The sequence below is a fragment of the Lepisma saccharinum genome, chromosome 11, assembly GCF_977018435.1.
Source record: "Lepisma saccharinum chromosome 11, izLepSacc3.1, whole genome shotgun sequence".
In the NCBI taxonomy this organism is placed as follows: Eukaryota; Metazoa; Arthropoda; class Insecta; order Zygentoma; family Lepismatidae; genus Lepisma; species Lepisma saccharinum.
In genome coordinates this window covers 5,415,586-5,434,436 of record NC_139239.1, presented here as the reverse complement: position 1 = coordinate 5,434,436, position 18,851 = coordinate 5,415,586, and the positions used below count along the sequence as shown (strand labels likewise).

General features: G+C 37.6%; 1 protein-coding gene across 1 annotated transcript in view; it reads right to left on the bottom strand.

Moving 5' to 3' along the window:
• The window catches only part of LOC145994605 (neuronal acetylcholine receptor subunit alpha-7-like), a 550,747-nt gene extending 532,678 nt beyond the window's left edge, over positions 1 to 18,069 (bottom strand). The window contains exon 1 of the mRNA XM_083130647.1: positions 17,682 to 18,069. Within this exon, the coding sequence (XP_082986773.1) occupies positions 17,682 to 17,769 (88 nt within the window). The 5' untranslated portion in view covers positions 17,770 to 18,069. The remainder of the gene's footprint in view (positions 1 to 17,681) is intronic.
• Positions 18,070 to 18,851: the final 782 nt, after the last annotated feature.

Here is an 18,851-nt window from a genome sequence, read left to right as displayed (position 1 = left end):
AAACAGGAGGACATTTGCAAATTTAAATCAACCCAACACAGAGATTGAGGTTGATCTTGATGTAGGGGATGGATTTATACACCCTCACAGAGCAGATCTATACATCAAATTTGATGTTGTAAAGCTCGATGGAACAGATTATCCGGCAAATTCAAATATAAGATTGGTTGATAATTTTGTACCGCATCTATTCTCTGAAATTGAGATCAGAAAGCATGGCGTTGTTATAAACAGAATAGATTATCCCGGCATTTCCTCCACAGCTTTGGCCACATTAAAATTATCCAAGACCGAGGCTTCATACTACAAAATAGGTGGATTTGAGGCTGGTGATAAGATATTATCTAAAAACCACACAGTGCTGTTCCCTATGCGCCTATTGCCAGGATTCTTCTCAGATTTCAAAGAAATTATGTGGAAGGGTGGGTTAAGAATTACATTTAGAAGAGCTGCAAATGATAACAATGCTTTGATGAGGTACAGTGCAATAAACTCTACAGGGGAAGCTCTGCCCAATACCCTACCAGATGCAGGCAAATGCATTATTCAGACTATGGAGTTAAGAATCCCTGTTGTTGAATATGAGGCCAGTTATGCTCTTAAATACAAAGCAGATATAATAAAAAATCCACAGATTCCTCTGCAATTTTATACATATCAATGTGTACAGAAGCCCGCATCTGGTTCATATTATGAGTTTGATGCTACAAATTCATTCTCCAGTATTCAATACGACATGCCTGATTTTGTAGTGGTATTGTTTCAGACTGGGAGACACAATAATCAGGAAAAAAATTCAAGCAAATTTGATAACTGCAACATCAAGAACATATATCTTAAAAATGGCAGAAATGAGGTCTTTCCTAGAGAAAATTACAATTTAGACATGTCCAAGAATGATTTCCTCAAATTATATGAGGCATTTTCGGCTTTCAAAAGGGTCACTACTGGCAATACTGACATGTATTACACACCAGATGAATTCAAAGCACAGAGACCCATGTTTGTAATCAACACTTCAAAAAGGAAACAGGTTGTGGTGAATGACAGAACAAACATTAAAATTATCTGTGAATTCCATGAGGCTTTACCTGATGACACCATATGTAGTGTTATTCTCATAGGAGAAAAATCATATGTTTATGATGTAAGAAATGAGAGAGTCACGGAGCAATTCTAGATGGTCTCTGCATATTGCATTGTTTTAATATACAATTTGAACCTGGTATCCAATTGAACTTAAACCGGAAGTAAATATGTGTGTGTGTGGGTGGGTGTGGGTGTGTATATGGGTGTGTCTTGGCCTAGTTTTAAGTGTGGCCAAAAAAAATATCAAGAGGGGCATATTTTTGACAAATTTATGGACAACAATCTCACAGAAGTGCCTTTTATAAGTGTGGTCTCATCAATCTGAGGGGGGTCATACTTTCTCATGGAATCCATGAGGGCTTTTTTACAAAAATCTTGGATTAGACAGGGTACCACACTTGAGCAAAAAGCTCATATGGGCATGTTGAGCTAGTTTTAAGTGTAAACAAATCTGCTTGAGGGGGGCTCATACTTTCTTGTCCTGGTTATAGTACAAATACAACTACTAATAATTAGGTTAACTATACTTTAAAAACAGTCATGGATAATGTTTCATGGTATTTGCATGTAGCGGAAATTGGTCTTAGACCGTTTTTTCTTCAGTCAACTTCTTACAGTATATTATTTCAAATCAAAATCGTTTGCACCCAGGTTCCTAATTTGTAGGAAGGGTTCCATCTACCGCACCAGAGAAATAGTTTCGAAACGAAAGAAAGGGAGATGATACTAGAATGTGACCAAAACTGAGAGAAAATTATACCCATAATGCATAATCATGCCTATAACTAAGGACCGGGAAACATTTTTCACAGAGATACTGTAAACAAATCTTAAAAGTGTTGTGCATGAGCAAAATACTTTGTAGGGAACCGAAAATATTGTTTTTTTTTAGTTAGGGATTAATGGTCTTTATACCCGTGTTATTATAGGATAAAATTTTTGCTTTTATTTATTTGTTTTATTTGACTTCGCTTTTGTGCCACTTTTGGCTAATCGCGAAGATGAGGATGAGTGATGATATGAGATCGAGGGAATAAAGTTTGGTACGATAATAAAAACATGTTTCTGTTGATGTGCAATCTGGTAGCATGATTATGACAATTTTCATAGTGGTTATCAGAATTTTGTTGTACAATCGTCATTGCCGCTTGAACAGAAACACATAATATAAACAACTGACTTCTATAGGAAAGTTTATTGTAGACACAGCTAAAGGCGACGGCACAAAAGCAACATTAAAGAAATTTGGTCTTGATGTCGATTTTGTGGAGACGTCTTTGCCTTTAGTTGTGGCTGTGTTATACTGTGGGGTCTATAATTTAAAAATATTACATCAATAATTTTTAAAATTGCTAAATAATGCAGCGGTTATAGCTCTTTTCAGTTCTTACGGCGGGCGCTCTAGAAGCTGGCAGGGGAAGTGGGGAGCTGGGATTACGCAACAGACCAACCAGACAACAGCAGTGGCGCCGAGAGACACGACGCGGCCGGAAAAAGCACTACGTGAAACTCGTTCTACTGGCCGCTACGTTTGTTTTCGTGCTGGATTGGTCGCTTCCCCGCTCCTCACTTTCCCTGCCAGCTTCTAGAGCGCCCGTCGTAAGAAATGAAAAGAGCTATAGCAAGTTGACGTTTTCAGATAAAGAAATTTTGCATGGAGTAGAGATTCATAGAAAGCAGAAGCAATTATATCAAGGTTTTTATTATAATGCAAGCAAACCAAGGATTCTTGCGTAGGATAAATACTGTAGTGAACTTGAACATCAGACGTTCTCTTGAAAACTTATTAAAAATACAAATTTGATAGTTCAATACAAATTATGCTAGTCAAATTTAGGAGTAAAGTCTTTCCATAGATCCATAAAGAGGGAGCTCGAATACATAAAGGGGAAGTGGTTATATATATATATATATATATATATATATATATATATATATATATATATATTAACCATATCTTCTCAAGCAAAACTCTCTTACGTGAGGCGGGAATGGGATAGGCGTGTTCTCCCTTTTTCGTAGCAAAAAACGAGGCATAGAGAGAACGATATATTTCAGAATTCTGACAGTGCATTTAGTCCAAGATCTGTGGGCAATTTCCGCTCTTCTTATCGCTTGCTGTTATAGCAAAAAACGGGGACACGAATCGGATCTTTGTTCTTCTAATTTATAACTCGCTGATTTTTTTACTCTTTCCCAGGGAAGCAGAAATGGGAGACTTTTCAATATATATGCAGTTTTTCCTGTGTTTGAAAAATTACTTGAATTTATTGGGATTTCGAGAGCAGTTAGATAACAATGTGGGAAGAATATGGACTGGGTTTCGGTTCTTTTTAGGAACAAATAATGGGGGGGGGGGAAGTACTAAAGGAGATCAGGATAAGAAGTCAGTAAAACGCTTCATGTGTGAACATTGCCATCTATGCAAGGTAAGCATTACGTGTCGAAAGAGGAAACAAAAGATTGCTAAAATCATTGTTCGAAATTATATCTACTTTCCAGGCAGACCACATTTCTCAATGATTCTTATTGTACCTTTAACATTAGATCCAGTCCCCAATAGTACACCTGATCATAAAGTGGACTGCACATGGCTATTCCCTTCACGCTCACGTGATGATGATCAAGTTTCATTACTGACACACTTGGCTAATCGCGAAAATGAGGTGAGTGATGATATGTTAAAGTTAGATCCAAAATTTCAACATACTCTTATGCAGGGAAATAAAGTACACTACTGCTCACATAAAGTGGCACATTTTGTAAGTCGGAATAGTTGACATGCGTGCCACTCTAATTGAACACGAGTGTACAATAAACAAGGAAAGTGTAAATATAATTGTACAGTCAACGATTTTATTAGTACTGTGTACTTTATACAGAACAATTTTGATGCATATACCTTAATGCTTCGCAAACTTAATTAGAAAAGTTTTATCTTTCACTAAGGAGAACTAAAGACTAATTACTCCAAGTAAAGAAAACTTCCACTTGAAAACAATCGACTTGGATAAAAAATAGTGCATAAAGAAGTGAATTGCTGCACTCTTAATTGATTAGTTGATTGTCTTGGTTTATTTTACTTCGCTTTTCTGCGACACTTGGCTAATTGCGAAAAATAAGGATGAGTGATGATATGAAGGGATTGATGAAGGAATACTAACAAAGAACACCCATGCCAAAATTGTGTTACCTCCTCCGCCGATGAAGTCGGCTGCTGCACTATTAAGTAAGGCGAGTGTACTTATGCAGCGGCATGAGTGCACATAACGCACATGGAAAAAGGGTTCGCATATGTTCTCGGTAATAGCATAGAGGATGAAATCAGCATCCAGGACTTTTGTCTCTTCCCTCTCAATGTAACCACTTAAGGGGCTGGGTAAGCCACGGAGTCTCTTGTAGAGCGGGCTACAAGGACAAAACCCTACTAGAGATAACCCTGGTCTTTTATGCGGACTCCATACGCCCTATCGACTGGACCATAGCGAGTTATCTATCAATATCATAAACTACTCTCTAGAAAATAGGAACTAGAGTTGACGAGCTATATCTTTGCGGGTGCCTTGGCTACTCTGCGCAGAGTGTGAGAGAGATACGTTTATGTAGTTGCCACCTAATCGCCCTTTGGGTGGTCGACAGCAAGGACAGAACGCAAGGATAATGACGCGCAGCCGGTAGCTCCTCCCCCTTGCCACTGCGCAGCCGTGCTTGGGCAGGGTTCACCCGCAAAGATACAGCTCGTCAACTCTAGATGTTACTGAAACCATTGAAATGTTTAAGTATAGAAGCAAGAGGGCCTCCTCAATGGCGTAGTGATAATGTCGTTGGCCTGTGATCGAGGATTCCTGGGTGCGATACCTTGAAGAAGTATATTATACTCTGTCCCAGGAATCTTTGAAAGGAGTAAAGGAAACTCTCTGCGCAAGTAGTGACTCGATGACTCAAACAATGAACACGTGCGAGGAAATGGACTGCGTGGAGAGGGGAAAAGCGACTGTAGTTACCAGTCTTTGCAAGAGGGTGTACTGCTTTGCTCCGCTCACTCTCTTTCTCCCATTCTCTACCCGTATGCGCGGCCTTGCTCCAAAGATTCCCGGGATAGAGTATAGTGGTTCCGATATTACTTTAAATTGTAGGTACAGTCCCGATTAGCATTTCTGCGCATAAAGTTGACCTAGAACTTGACTTAGGACTTGAGTTTTCTAACTCACACTATGGAAGCAAGAAACAGCATTGTTGCATTGCACCAGTTAGTCAACACAATCAAACTCCTAAACACTCGCAACAGCATTGTTCTAGCGTTGCACCAGAACCTAGTTACGTTGCACCAGAACCTCGTTACGTCACACCTTGTACGTGGAAACCCTGCGATAGTAAACACCGAACGTGGTGAATATAATAAAGGCGGTCAGGTTCGTCTTCATACAAAACCGTTGAAAGGCAACTTGATGCAAATGTACTGAGGGAACAATGCGATTCTCAGATCAGTGGTTGGTTCATGGGAGCTCCAACAACGATCCCTTCACGTCTCCTTGTTTGCCCAGGCGGTGGCTCTGTGGCGAATCAGATTTGCTCTCGCAGCCACCTCGCGAATCGGCTGCGTTAAGCAACTTAAACACGAGAGTGGCGACAGTACCTTTGGCACGGGTCGCAAGCTCCAATCAATTAGGAGAAGGTTAAACACGCTCCCGTTGAGAGGGTCAAAAAATAGTTAACTAAGTCGCTTCTGGTTTTGGAACTTAATCCAATCACAGAAGCTCCGGTACAGGGTGCCCTGGGTACAATGTAATTTCACTGAAACAACAGTCGACATCTTTGTTCAAGGAACATACTGCAATTGAGGTGAATATAGAACAAGCTCTGTATGTGCATGTCCTTTAACATATTTCAGTTATAGTCATTCGAAATTCAAAATTTAGCAAGAACAAGCGTTGTCTATTATCGATGCCGTAAGTAATTAATTTAGTGGATTGTTGTTTTAAGTCCACTTTATGCACAGCGAGGCTAATCGACACTGTACCTACAGTGTCAAGTGGGATCCGATCCACTATGGGCCTCCACTGGGTATCAACAAGGCGACGACGTTACCCATACGTAAAGGCCCATTTATTGACTGAACTCAACAGGTACAGTCACTGCCAATAAAAATGTGACATCTAGACCGTGAAATACTACTAGCTTCCCTAAAAGGCGTTATGTGTGTTGGCTAACTCTACGGCGGCAGTAGAAGTCGCCATGTTGAAAAATTACATTTAAAATCCACTTATCGCCGTAGAATTAGGAAACACGCATAGCACTTTACATAAAAGCGGATATTTTAAGATCTAGGTGTGTCGCATTTATATTTCTGCTGACTGTACATTGTAATTACATTAGTACAGTACACGTGGTTAAATTTTTTGTTCAAAATGTATTTTGTTGTTACACACTGACCTTGATTCTTTATATGATTTTTTTTTATTTTACTTCGCTTTTCTGCAACTTTTGGCTAACCTCGAAGATGAGGATGAAAGATGATAAGATAATAGGATTACAAACGCACCGAGCCCCACACAAAGGACCACACCGGCTGTGAGTTCATACGCCAGAGCCTCGCCGACACTGCAGTTAACGGGGTGCACTACATGTAAATGGGGATTGACTCATGGGTGTCTTCTCAAAAGGTCACCTCCGTAGACCAAACTTTCTTTTTTTTATTTTGTTAACAAGTTACGTTGTTACTAAATTCTCTTCGGATCATAGAACATATATCAAAAGTCATATTAGTAATTTGTTGCAACACTAGCTCATTCTCCATAATGGGTCTTTTGAATGACCGACTGTGGGCTCCCTGATGGCATAGTGGAAACGCCCTTGCCTTGTAATGAAGGGTGTTTCTGGTTTTGATACCGGTACAGAGTGGCGGTTCGGATCCAACTTTAAACTCTAGGTGCAGTCCCATGTAGCCTATCTGTGCATAAAGAAGACTTAAACAAAAACTAAAGACAAACTAAAGAAAAAATGTGCGATCATTGACATAATTCGAAATTTAAGTTGAGGGAGTAGATACTTAGTGTATATTTCATTATTTAACAACTTCCATATGAATACTAGTTACTGTAATGATGTTCTATGATGCGACTTTGTGAACCTAAATTCATATATCCAGATTCTCTTAGTGTGCAAACTCTGGGAAAATGTTCTCGCATCTGAATAATTCAGGACGGAAATTTTTAATCTTGTGGTGTAATAATGTTTCAGAGGATCACGAAGGCAAAATTCAGAACTAAAGTAATCATAAATTGAGAGAACTTTAAAGGGGTTGCGAAACATTTGAGAACGGGGGTGTTCGGGATTAGAAAAATAACTGCTACAAGGTAGGGAAAAGTAAAAGTTTTAGTCGGAAGAAAATTACATTTGTTATGGACTTTCTGTAAACACACTTAATTTCCATAACGCAGCCGCAGGGCCGGCGCCAAGGGGGCGTCAGGGGGTGCTTGCGCACCTCCTAATTTTCTTCCGCACCCCCTTCAGCACCCCCTATTCAAAACCTATGTTGTAAACTTTAATTCTTACAGTCATATATGTCATAGTCACGTTGAGCGCCCGAATGTTAGGTATTGTAGTGAGACACTGTTACTGTATACAACATCCAAGCATTGAAAGTGAAGCCGCATATATTTTCCTGTACTGTCGGCAGTCTCTATAAAGATCAGAGGCTGCTGTATTTTCTTTCAACAGTATTGTAGTATTGTTGTTAAGAATTGTTTCTTCTTTTGTTTTGAGTGGCCTGTTTGTGTTTTTTTTATATTTGCCTACAGCTGAGTGAGTTCTTTTTTGGCACTGTTGTTAAATGGTTTTATTGTCCGCCTTCTTCTTGTACCTCTTTTCTCCAAGTCGCACTGGAACAACATTTCAGGTGCTTTCAAGATATCATCAGGGCGTGCTTGGGAAATTATTTAACACGAGTTGTATACCAGTGGTGCAACGACATGGGGCAGGGGGGCATTACCCTCCAACCTTGGCCAGAAATCAATGATATGGGGCCAAGGGGCAAACATTGAAGTAAAGGTTAAAAAGCAAGGTAGCAGAATCTAATAGTAGCATTACAAAATGATACTCACGATGGAATTATTTATTTATTTACTTAAAGTTTCACATACAGTGCTAAAAGACCATTTTATACTGAAACTGTGCAACAAGAATTATTTCTTTACTTTTTCTTCCAGACGGCCAAGGGCACCTGCAAAGAGGGGGGGGGGGCAAAGAGAGGCAATTGCCATCTTCGATTTCAAATTTTATTTAAATAAAAATACATTTCGTAAAGACTTCATCGTACATTAGTAGAAGTTCAGAGCAGTAGCTAGGGGGCAGTAATTTGGACATAATTTTTTCTTGCGAGCGAAGCGAACAATATCATTCCTTTCTGTAATGCACTGTAAATTACCAGAGAGAGAAGTACTGTAAGTCTAACTATGTACTTCAGACTGTTACTGCTAAGCAGTTTGGTCTTAAATGCATGGATGAAAAGGAGCGCCCACATCTGAGAGATTTATATCATTTTTGCTATTGGTTTCTTATGAGGCGGATTGATTATGTAAAGGATTTAAATAATATTTTCTTATATATATATATATAAAAGAGAATTTGAATAAGTACACAATTTAGTGTTAACATGTTGCATATGTATTTTGTTATTTTTTACGTCGCTCCATGTTGCATATGTGTAAAACACGTGTTGGACATGAAAGTTATGCATGTCATGTGTATCAAAAGGATTATATTACTCATGCATTTTCTGTCTTTCAAATATACATTTTGTGTGCTTGTTTTCAATTATTAGCTAATGTAAAATTGAACGTATTGAAAACATATTTCAAATCGCTTGTCCAACACAAACTCTTTAGAACCGACTTCTCCCCTTTTTGCGTGATTTATGAGGATAATAACGTGTTTGATACTACTACTACTATACTACTACTACTAATAATAATGTTATTGTTATTATTATTTTTATTGGCAGGTTTATCCTGGTACTTGGTCCCCCCCCCCACAACAGACAAAAATTCGTGGTTGCTCCTCTGCTAAAACATGCATGCATATTTCATGCTTTCTTTATTTTCAACATCGCACCCTCTAAATTTTATTCCGCACCCCCTCAGCTACCCCCAGATGATTAATCCTGGCGGCGCCACTGCGTAGCCGTATTCTGGGGGAACAACCTTGCATCATTTATTGCTTCTTGATATTTACCATTAACTGGAACGTCTTCCAAAAAGGGAATATGAATTATAAGAATTTTTAGTGGGTTTATAGATGTCAAAACAATGCAATTTTCTCCTGAGTTTCCGTAACAACTACATAAAGTGCACTATCACACACACAAATTACTAAGTAATGAAAATATTTTCAGGTGCATTTCCTGATGTCTGGAACAGTTAATTGATATTAAGATGATTGGACTGACTAGAGGATTTAGAACAGACGACAGGAGAAAGAGTGCACAAAAGTATCGTAGAAAGTGAAGAGAGGAATTATAGAGAAAGGAGAATGTAAACATTGTAAGATGATGGAAGAAGGAGAGCTCGAAATATTCGAGAATATTACATCAGATTTACCAATAGAGTTGTTTAGAAATACGAGTAGCGTTATTGCACACACTGGAACCTAGTAGGAATCTCGTCCTGCAATTTCGTATTTAAAGTATGATTACACGAAGCCTGAGACCGTACGTGGGGACGGATATTCCGAGAACACAAAGCAATTAACCGATACATTCTGAATTTAGTTTCAAGGAAACTTCTAGGACAAAATCATTTCAGAATTGAATAGTATGTTTTTGGAAAAACGATGTTGACATTGGTATATTGTGAAAATTCTATGACGGATAAAACTTCGGTATAAGAACAAGTAAGTCCTCAATTCTATTCAAGAACGTGACAAAAATAATTTAAGAACCACCAATATAAGTAAAAATACAATTTAACAAATTAAATAATGTTTCAATTCCTGGACATTGAAATGAAAATCACTTCGAGCCCATATAATAGCTTCGATTTTCTTCCCCTTTCAGTGTACTGTAGGTTGTTTAACAGAAACTTACAAAATACATTTGGAGAATCATATTTCACTTTCCCCTCTTCCTGTACACGTCAATTGCATATATTAAACAACCCTTTCCCGGTCAAAGTTTGCCATGTGTGGAAGTTTAATTAAAGGTTTCAAACGCACTCCAGACAAAAAACAATCGAGTTTGGTGAGAAGAGAAAAATGCAAATGTTTGCAAACATAGGGCCAGCTGGAGGGGACCATTCTGTAATTCAACGCGATTTCTTGAACCCTAACTACAAAGAGAAAAGTAAACACGTCAGTTGACACAAAATAGGCATACATTCTGTAGTTCAGATCAAATGCATCATCGAGAAAGATGCATCAAAGTACAGTTTGATATAGAAAGAAATACTCACTTTACATAATGCACTTTGGCGTTACCTTTACAAATGATGCACAAAAATACATCAAATAGCAAATCTGATCCCTGGCAAAGACCAATACACTTGAGTACATCAATCCATATGTTTCTGGTGCATTAAGTAGATTTGATGCATTTAGTTTTCTGTGTGTCTTCCGACAATTTGGCCTTGAAGACAATATTGTCTTCCTTGTCATAAAATGAAAATGCATATATATTTCGTCTCATAGGATTTCAATCACAACATATCTAGTGCTTTTCGTCAGAAACACAAATAAGATCTAGGACCTCTCCGGCGGCGTAGTTGTAACGTCGTCGCATTGTAATCATAGTGATTTGGATCCAATTTTAAACTGTAGGTCCAGTAACGATTGGCCTATCTGTGCATGAAGTACACTTAAAACAGAACAAATGAAATCTAAAACGGTTTCCGAAATCATCATCTGATCACACATCAAAACTTATTTTCAGATAATGGTCTTTACTTTAGTATTTGACAAGTTTAAACAAATAGACCCGATGTGGTCAGAAGTTACATAAACATTTCAGCTTAATTAGAAAAAATGTTTGGTCACAGGAATGTTTTGGTTATTTAAAACAAACTCTTCCTTTTGTGAAGTGCAGCTTAAATACCACAATCATTAAAGCTGCAGAAAGATGAAATTTCTAGCTGTCGGTTAGTTATTTCGTTTCTTGCATAGCTTGGAGATACGCACACATGCTTACAGGTCACCGTGCGGTAAAGAAAATAATTGCATGCAACAAGCGCATCTACACACAGAACTGAAAATGCATCAAATGAGAGCTGATGCACTTTTTGCATATCAATGAACATAGTTAAACGTTTAATTTTACTATCTTTTAAACGATCGTGTCCAACCTTCTCAATTAACGCGTGTATGACAGGGAACGGTAGCAGATAAAAATACATTTTCATATATTTCTGTGCGTACTTTGATGCATCAAAATGCATAATTAACAGTCACTTTACTGCACCCAAATTATTTATGTCATTTGACACATTTTCCTTTGTGTGACTGTGATTTCATCAAACAGGACGGACCTCTAAGCCAATTTTGGTTTCTATTTCTATATACGTTTAGTGATTTGTCAGAATCGTATATTCAGTAACCACACAATCCACTAAATAAATTATTTAGTGAACTTTTACCATAAACCGTACGAAGTGGCTGTATGGACGAAGTTGAAAGATATGCTTCATTCTTCGAATAAGGTTGGAAGCCAACATCAACTTAACCTGGCTTGTAACCCAAGAACACTTGTTCGAATCACGTCGCCAGCAAAGCCACAATTGATACTTTTTTCTTTTCATTTGCATAGATTGCTATAAAGAAAAATCTTAGGATTTCGTAGAGCATGTTTACAGAAAGAAACAACTCATGTCAAGATAGGATAGATTCCCCAGTAGAGAACACAGTTTAATTGATAACCAAAGTAAGCATCTATTGATCGGAATGCTTGTTCGCTTCTATCTGAATATTATAATCCTAGAATTACCTAGCAAATCTATGCAATTTCACAAAAAGCTGAGATAACTATGCCAGGTCTACTTGTTCTGTTTGAAATGAAAGCCGAACCAGGGGAAATCGATCTCTGCATCGTTAGGAGAGACGCATATATTTTCAAAAGCCCATTCTTTCTGGTTTGTTGATTTAACCCAGTTATAAAATTGACTCTCTAATCTTTATACAGTAAACCATAATAAATATATATATATATATCGTACATCCCCGTATAATTCGCTGCACTTTTGGACGCTCTCTGTACTCGTAAGTCTAGTTGGCTACACGTGCAACACAGAGCCGTCTGCTTCGTAATTTGGTGTCAAGTAATGTATTTGGTGTCCGCACCGTTTGCACTACTTTCTGGAACGGTGTACGGTGTGGTGTATGGTCACGTCGTGGGTGCTAACCAATTAAATTTACATTTAAAGCAGCAGACAGGCATTTGTTAAATCCACGCTGCTATTCTTGCGAATAGCGTCTGCTTGGTTGAACGCGATTTCCTTGCATCAGCCTGGCACTGGCAAGCAACTGCACTACGGTGTCAAAAAGTGTAGCGAACTATAGGTAGCCTATACATGCATCTATTCACCATTGAATTCATTCGGCTTTTGCTTATGCGGATCACGGTTAGTGCTGATAGGACTTCAACAAGAGACTCCGACAGTCTTGTACTGTTGTGGTAAACGGAGAGTTCGATTTGATTTAATTTAAAGATGGATGAAGCAACAATCGTAAACAAGTATGGACGGCACAACGCGAGGCGTACAGATTATACTGGCTGTGGGTACAGGCGCCAGAGCCTCGTTACCCTGAACAATTAACCCAGGGTACTGCATGTGAGAGGTCGACAATTCAGTTCCTTCAGTGAATATCGGTACACCTCGGTAAACGGGTAGCTAAACGAAGCCAGGCGTCTAAGATTCGAATACGGACCAAGGCATGGATGTTTCTTTGCATCATCTCAATTGTATGGCTCATCCGTGCGACTAGTGTAGACTCATGAAAAATATAATAAAATGTAGTACATTTTCGCCCAGCGTTAACGTGCGTCAGGGAAATGTGAATGTTTTGCGTTTAAGCTGTGTTGTGAGCATGTTAAAATGAATTATCAGAAACGGATAGAAGTTACATATCAATAATCTAAAAATCAGAAATGCATTGTCAAAAGTTACGGAACAAGGTTTTACGTTGGACTCGAACATGTATCAGTTAATTTATAAGTATTATTCAAAACTCTCCACATTTTCTAGCTAGCAGAGTTGATGAGATCTGGACAAAAGGTCTCTTCTTAAGTTACTTAAACGTATTTTACGGGAGAGTTGAATTCAAGTGTGCTATATTCACACTGCATACTTACGATCGCTCGTACAATTTTATCTGAACTATGAATTTATATTCCAACTAGAAATGAACACCGCTGACATTTGATTACAAGACCAATGGATTTTTGTCTGTCTGGTATTCTGAAAGGCAGTGCTATAGTACCTACACTGACATAACAGCAGACATCGGAGACGTGAATTTGGTTGTATAGTGTTTAGTGTGGTGTGTACCGTACGTGAATGTTTCTGGGCTGAAAGAAGAGATTCTTCAGATTCTTCCTGGCAATCTAACGGTGCAGATTAGAATCATCAACTTTTTTTTAGTAAGTTCTGTGCGTCGCTTGTATCGACGCTATACGAATCTTCCAAAAATGGAAATGTAATCTGAACATATGCTATCTCCCGACACCGGCTCTAAAAAATGGCTTTAGAATCACTACAAACAAAATATGTGACTTTTGTATCAGTTTTTAAACATATTTTACTTATTTGACTTTTTAAGACACTTTTGGCTAATCGCGACAGTGAATGATGATTATATGGAATTTTTAAAGAGACAATCTTAAAATAACGCCAACTCGAAATTTAGCTGGGAGATTGTGAATCGAAACTTAACTCGCTCGGTCATAGAAGCGGCAAGACACATGAAGATGTAGTATCTAACCTGGGTACTGTTGTCAAGATGAGTTAAGTCAAATTTACGATCAGTAACTGAACTCAAACAGAAATACACAGAAGTCAAGAGGATCGCCGATGTAAATTACCGCTTTTTCGTCAAGCCCAAGTATGTTTGAAAAAGTGACTGCCTTAATAATGCATGGTACATTATATTGTACATATACTCGGTGGCATACTCGGAAGTGTACTAAACGATACTGTTCAAGAATTGAGGACTACAATTTTTCTGAACAGAAGTGTACAAAGTATCGTGGAGCTAAGTTTGTTCGTGGTTAGCATAAGCTCCCTAAGCTTTAATGAAGTATTCTCTGACTGAGGCATTGCTGTCACGTTATTAGAATAATATAGACTCTCACAGGGAAACTGGAGCTGGAAACTCCCGCTCTAGAAGAGTTCCAGAAGTACTAATACCATCAGGAGTAACAGCAGCTGCAAGGCCGCTGGAAAAGACAGGTCCGCCAAACCAGGCACTGGAGATAGAACACACGCAAATGTTTCCATGATTTCTATGAGGGCAACAGCTTGCACAATTATGCTAGCCCACTCTTCCTTCAACATGGCGTTAAGATAGTGTTCAACGGTAGGCTCTTAGGTTCATATCTAAGTAGTCGTTTAAGTGATAACAAAATGGTAACTATTCTCCTGTCAAATTTGTTCTAATAGAATAATTATGCGCCACGGAATATCTACAAAAGAGACCTTTTGTATTTCAATTAAGCGAAAACGTGATTAAAATTTTCAAGTAATATATTATAATCAAAATTAAATTTACGTAAAGAATAGTTTTCAGCCACCCAATAATGATGATATAAAAATCGAGGTTAGTCGTGAAAATGAACGATTTGCGTTTTTCTCAGCGATTGTTTTTCACACACTTAAGATGTTAATATAATAAACATTTTTTTTACAATTATTTACGTTAATATATGTAAGTATACTGTCGAACCCTCAATATACGTAATCTCTGGTTAGGATAAGAACTCTCGAATGTTAACAGTCTTATATTCGTTACTTGCATCCCTCAATCATTATGGCATTGAGGAAACCACCCTAGTTCACTACTCGACAGGAAATTACGAATATCTTTCCGATATAATTACGATCCATAGACCTGCATAATCAAATTAGCTTGTTATAATCTAACAGTGGAGACCCGAGTTCGACCGCACTCAACTTTTGTACCCCTTTACCTCCACGCGGCCCCGGGGCCACTACTGCGGTAACATGGGAGGGGCGGGTCTCAAAGCACCGCCCCCTGTAAGTATGGAACCTTACCTCGAACGCCTATAGAATATCATGAGATGCCATGCTATGGAATTCGACATGCTAAAATAAAGTATGTAGATTATGTTGGTGGCAAAATCATGTTCAATGAATTATTCCAATTAGTATACTCTTTTCTTATATATGATAAGAAAATATAAATACGAGCTCATATTTCGAAATTTTCAGAATAACAAAATTGTGATTTGTCGCTGTTGTTAGTTTACGCTTCTTTTATACCTCTCCAGGTTAATCTGGATGATGAAGATAAAGATGAATGATGAATTTACGATATATATTAGGTAAAGAAACATGCGCATCATCCTCTTATCAAGAATTCGAAAGTAGGACCACCGGTTTCGTATCGCGATATGGTAGCACCTTAGGGCCTGATATAGTACACGTACGTTTTATCATAGGAACTTCACTAAAACAAAAAATGTTAGTTGAATACATTTTCATTAAAGCACAGTATTACTTCACCTTTGAAAATATTGTAAATACATTTAATGGAAACAGAAAGAGTAAATGTTACAATATTGAAAAACTTTAATTAAAAAGGAGTCAAAGTTTTCTTCAAGTTTTAGAAGTAAATTTGATTTACAATTTTTAGAAAATAACTTATTAATTTATGAGAAGGAATGCTATATTTTAAAGTAAACACTTGGATAAGTAATCTTAGTAGCTGGTTTAAAGTTTAGTTTATTTAGAAGTTCTGAAAAAGAGAATAAGTTATAGCCATAATTTTAAATGTATAATTTATCTATGAAGCATAGTAGAAATAATAGTATGACTATGATACAAACATACTTAGACGAATACGTTTGAATTCCACTTTAAATATGTATAATATTTAACTATCATGCTAGTATTGGCTGTATTTAAAAATTAAATTATGGTACTTGAGTTGACCTACAGTTTTTTAAAGTGGGGTCCGAACCACTGGGTATCGAACCTAGGACCTTTTATTACAACACAACTACACTATCGCTGAGACTATGGGATTCCAAAACACATGCTAATACATATTTAAACTTTTTAAATACCATCACTCTTGTGTAAATGCATTAGAAATGTATATATTAAAATTCCATATGTTTCCTGTAGTTAAATAACATATGTATAATGTAAAGGAAAATTAGTACTTAACCAACACATTGACATTGGAAAATGTTTTAAATTATTATTATTATTATTATTATTATTATTATCAGCATCATCATCCTCATTACTATTTTAAGGTAAAGCTTCTACTTATTACCTGTTTTATTTCAAGTAAACCTGTTATATAAAAGTATTATATTCAAATTATAAAATAGAATATTGAAATAGTGTTTATAATTATTTACCTGAATTTCAAATGGCATATAAAACATATGTGCCATTACTTGCAGTACAAGAAAACTATGTGATTACTTAAAATTCTAACTGTTACAGCCTACAACTAAAATCTATGTATTAATTTAAAAATTAAAATAATTTACTTACGTAATGTCAAGTTCCGGTCGAAACGAAGCAACAGCAGTAAGATTCTATCAAGATACTTTCCACATCACTAGTTAAACTCACCATTTTTTATTTGAAAACAAAAAATTCAAGGTATTATTTTACTGTGGTTGTATTTTATGGAAATATTTATGTGTTATTTTGGGTTCTTTGAAATGATCGTGTTTGATATTCTCAATTGATACATTTTAGTAAATGACATGGAAAGGTGAAAGACATTACTATATTTATAAAATGTACTAATTAATAAAAAAAATAACAGTCGTTTGAAGACCTCAAGTTTATATTGATAATTTAGTTAAGTAAGAAATGTAAAAGAAATTAGTAAATTACATTTCGTATCCATACAAAATATTGTTAGAAAATGAAACAAGGTTTACTGAAAGTTTGAAAAAGACGCGATTTAATTTAACATCATGTTTTTTATATTTCGTTAACAAATCGTGCAAAGAAAATATTTTAAATTTAATATTTATAGATTTTATGTTACGTATAATAGTTACAAAATCTGTAGCAGAAATTTTGTTCATCTTCTGTAGTCACAATTGCATGCTTACTGAAATTTTTGAATTTTTGTTGCATTCGGTGCGGAAATATTATTATTGTTAATAAAGAAGAATACTTTTGTAGTTTGCACTGTTTTTCAGCTGAATGAGAAATGAGGTCAGAGTTAGACCAAGCTAGGCTTATCGAGACACGTGACTTCCAACGTACCAGATTTTTATCGCTGGAAACACTGCATGTACTCAGATCGGTTCGAAAGATTGGCACTTGGTAAAAACAGTGTAATTGTGAAACAGGAATGCGAAACAATTGAAGAACGAATAAAAAGTTTTAAGTACTTACCATGTGGAAGACAAAGGCATATGACCAGAAGGGCAATCTTGGAGGGCCAGCCCCCAAAACCTAGGCCAGAGGGTAAACTGATGGCCATGGCTTCGTCCTAGGCAGGATCCGGCTTAAGAGAAGGTCGGGCTGTTAGATTCACCTCTTAGGCATTGAATATGCTTTTCCTGATTTCGTCGCGGATGGCCCAGAGCCTTCTTCGTGAGAACTGTCTCTTCTCCTCCGTCAAGGCACCGGTAAAAGATTTCCAGCTTTTTTTGTTTTTTGTAAGGGGAAATGTTTGATGTTTGTCCTCGACACGAGGCCTCCTACCCAAGGGGAGAGCCCTGGAGGGAGGAGGCACTGGTTCAGATCCCGAACAAGCGAGAGCGCATCATATCAGTCCGTGGTCTTCCCATCCACAAAGATTGTGTCTCGGAACACCGCACCCCCTTCGCTCCCAGGACCGCTGGATGCAGGAGTGGAGCCCTGGACGCGATCAATACGGCAAGGCGCATGCGCTAGATTGTCAGCTTTCACCAATCCGCCGCCCGCAGCGTGTGATGTCAAAACTAGCGCGTTGCAGTGGCGGCCCTGGCTCTCTCTCTCTCTCTCTCGTTCTCTTTTTGTTTCTGTTGCATTCTTTAGTCTCGTTTCCGTATCTCTTCCTCCTCCTCTCTCCATGCACGTGCTCTTTCCTATGGAGAATCCTCTCTCACTTGCTTTCCGCTGCACGGTTCGTGGTCTAGTTTGGAAACCATCCTACAGATCTCCACAGCCACATTAAACTATTGTATTCGCTTTTGTGCTACATGTAGGTATAGAAATGCTGTAAAACTCTGATAATGCTTCGTACAGCATCCCTACCTCAACAAACTTACACTCGCGGTTCATTTTGGTATGGTCCACGTTCATTATCAGCGGAGCGCAGGTTGAAAATACCCAACGTAAAATGAAAACTAATATCTTATTCGCAACAATGTGACAATAATAAACTAGAATTTGACGAAGAACACCTCCCCGATGGAGTAATGATAACGCTGCACTTTGTAATCAAAGGGTTTATGGTTAAATACTCTATGGAGACACATATTATTTCGGACACCACTGTAAAAGTTAGGTCCAGTCCCGATTAGCCTATCTGAGCATAAATTGGACTGAAAACGAATTTATACAAACTTATTTGATTGA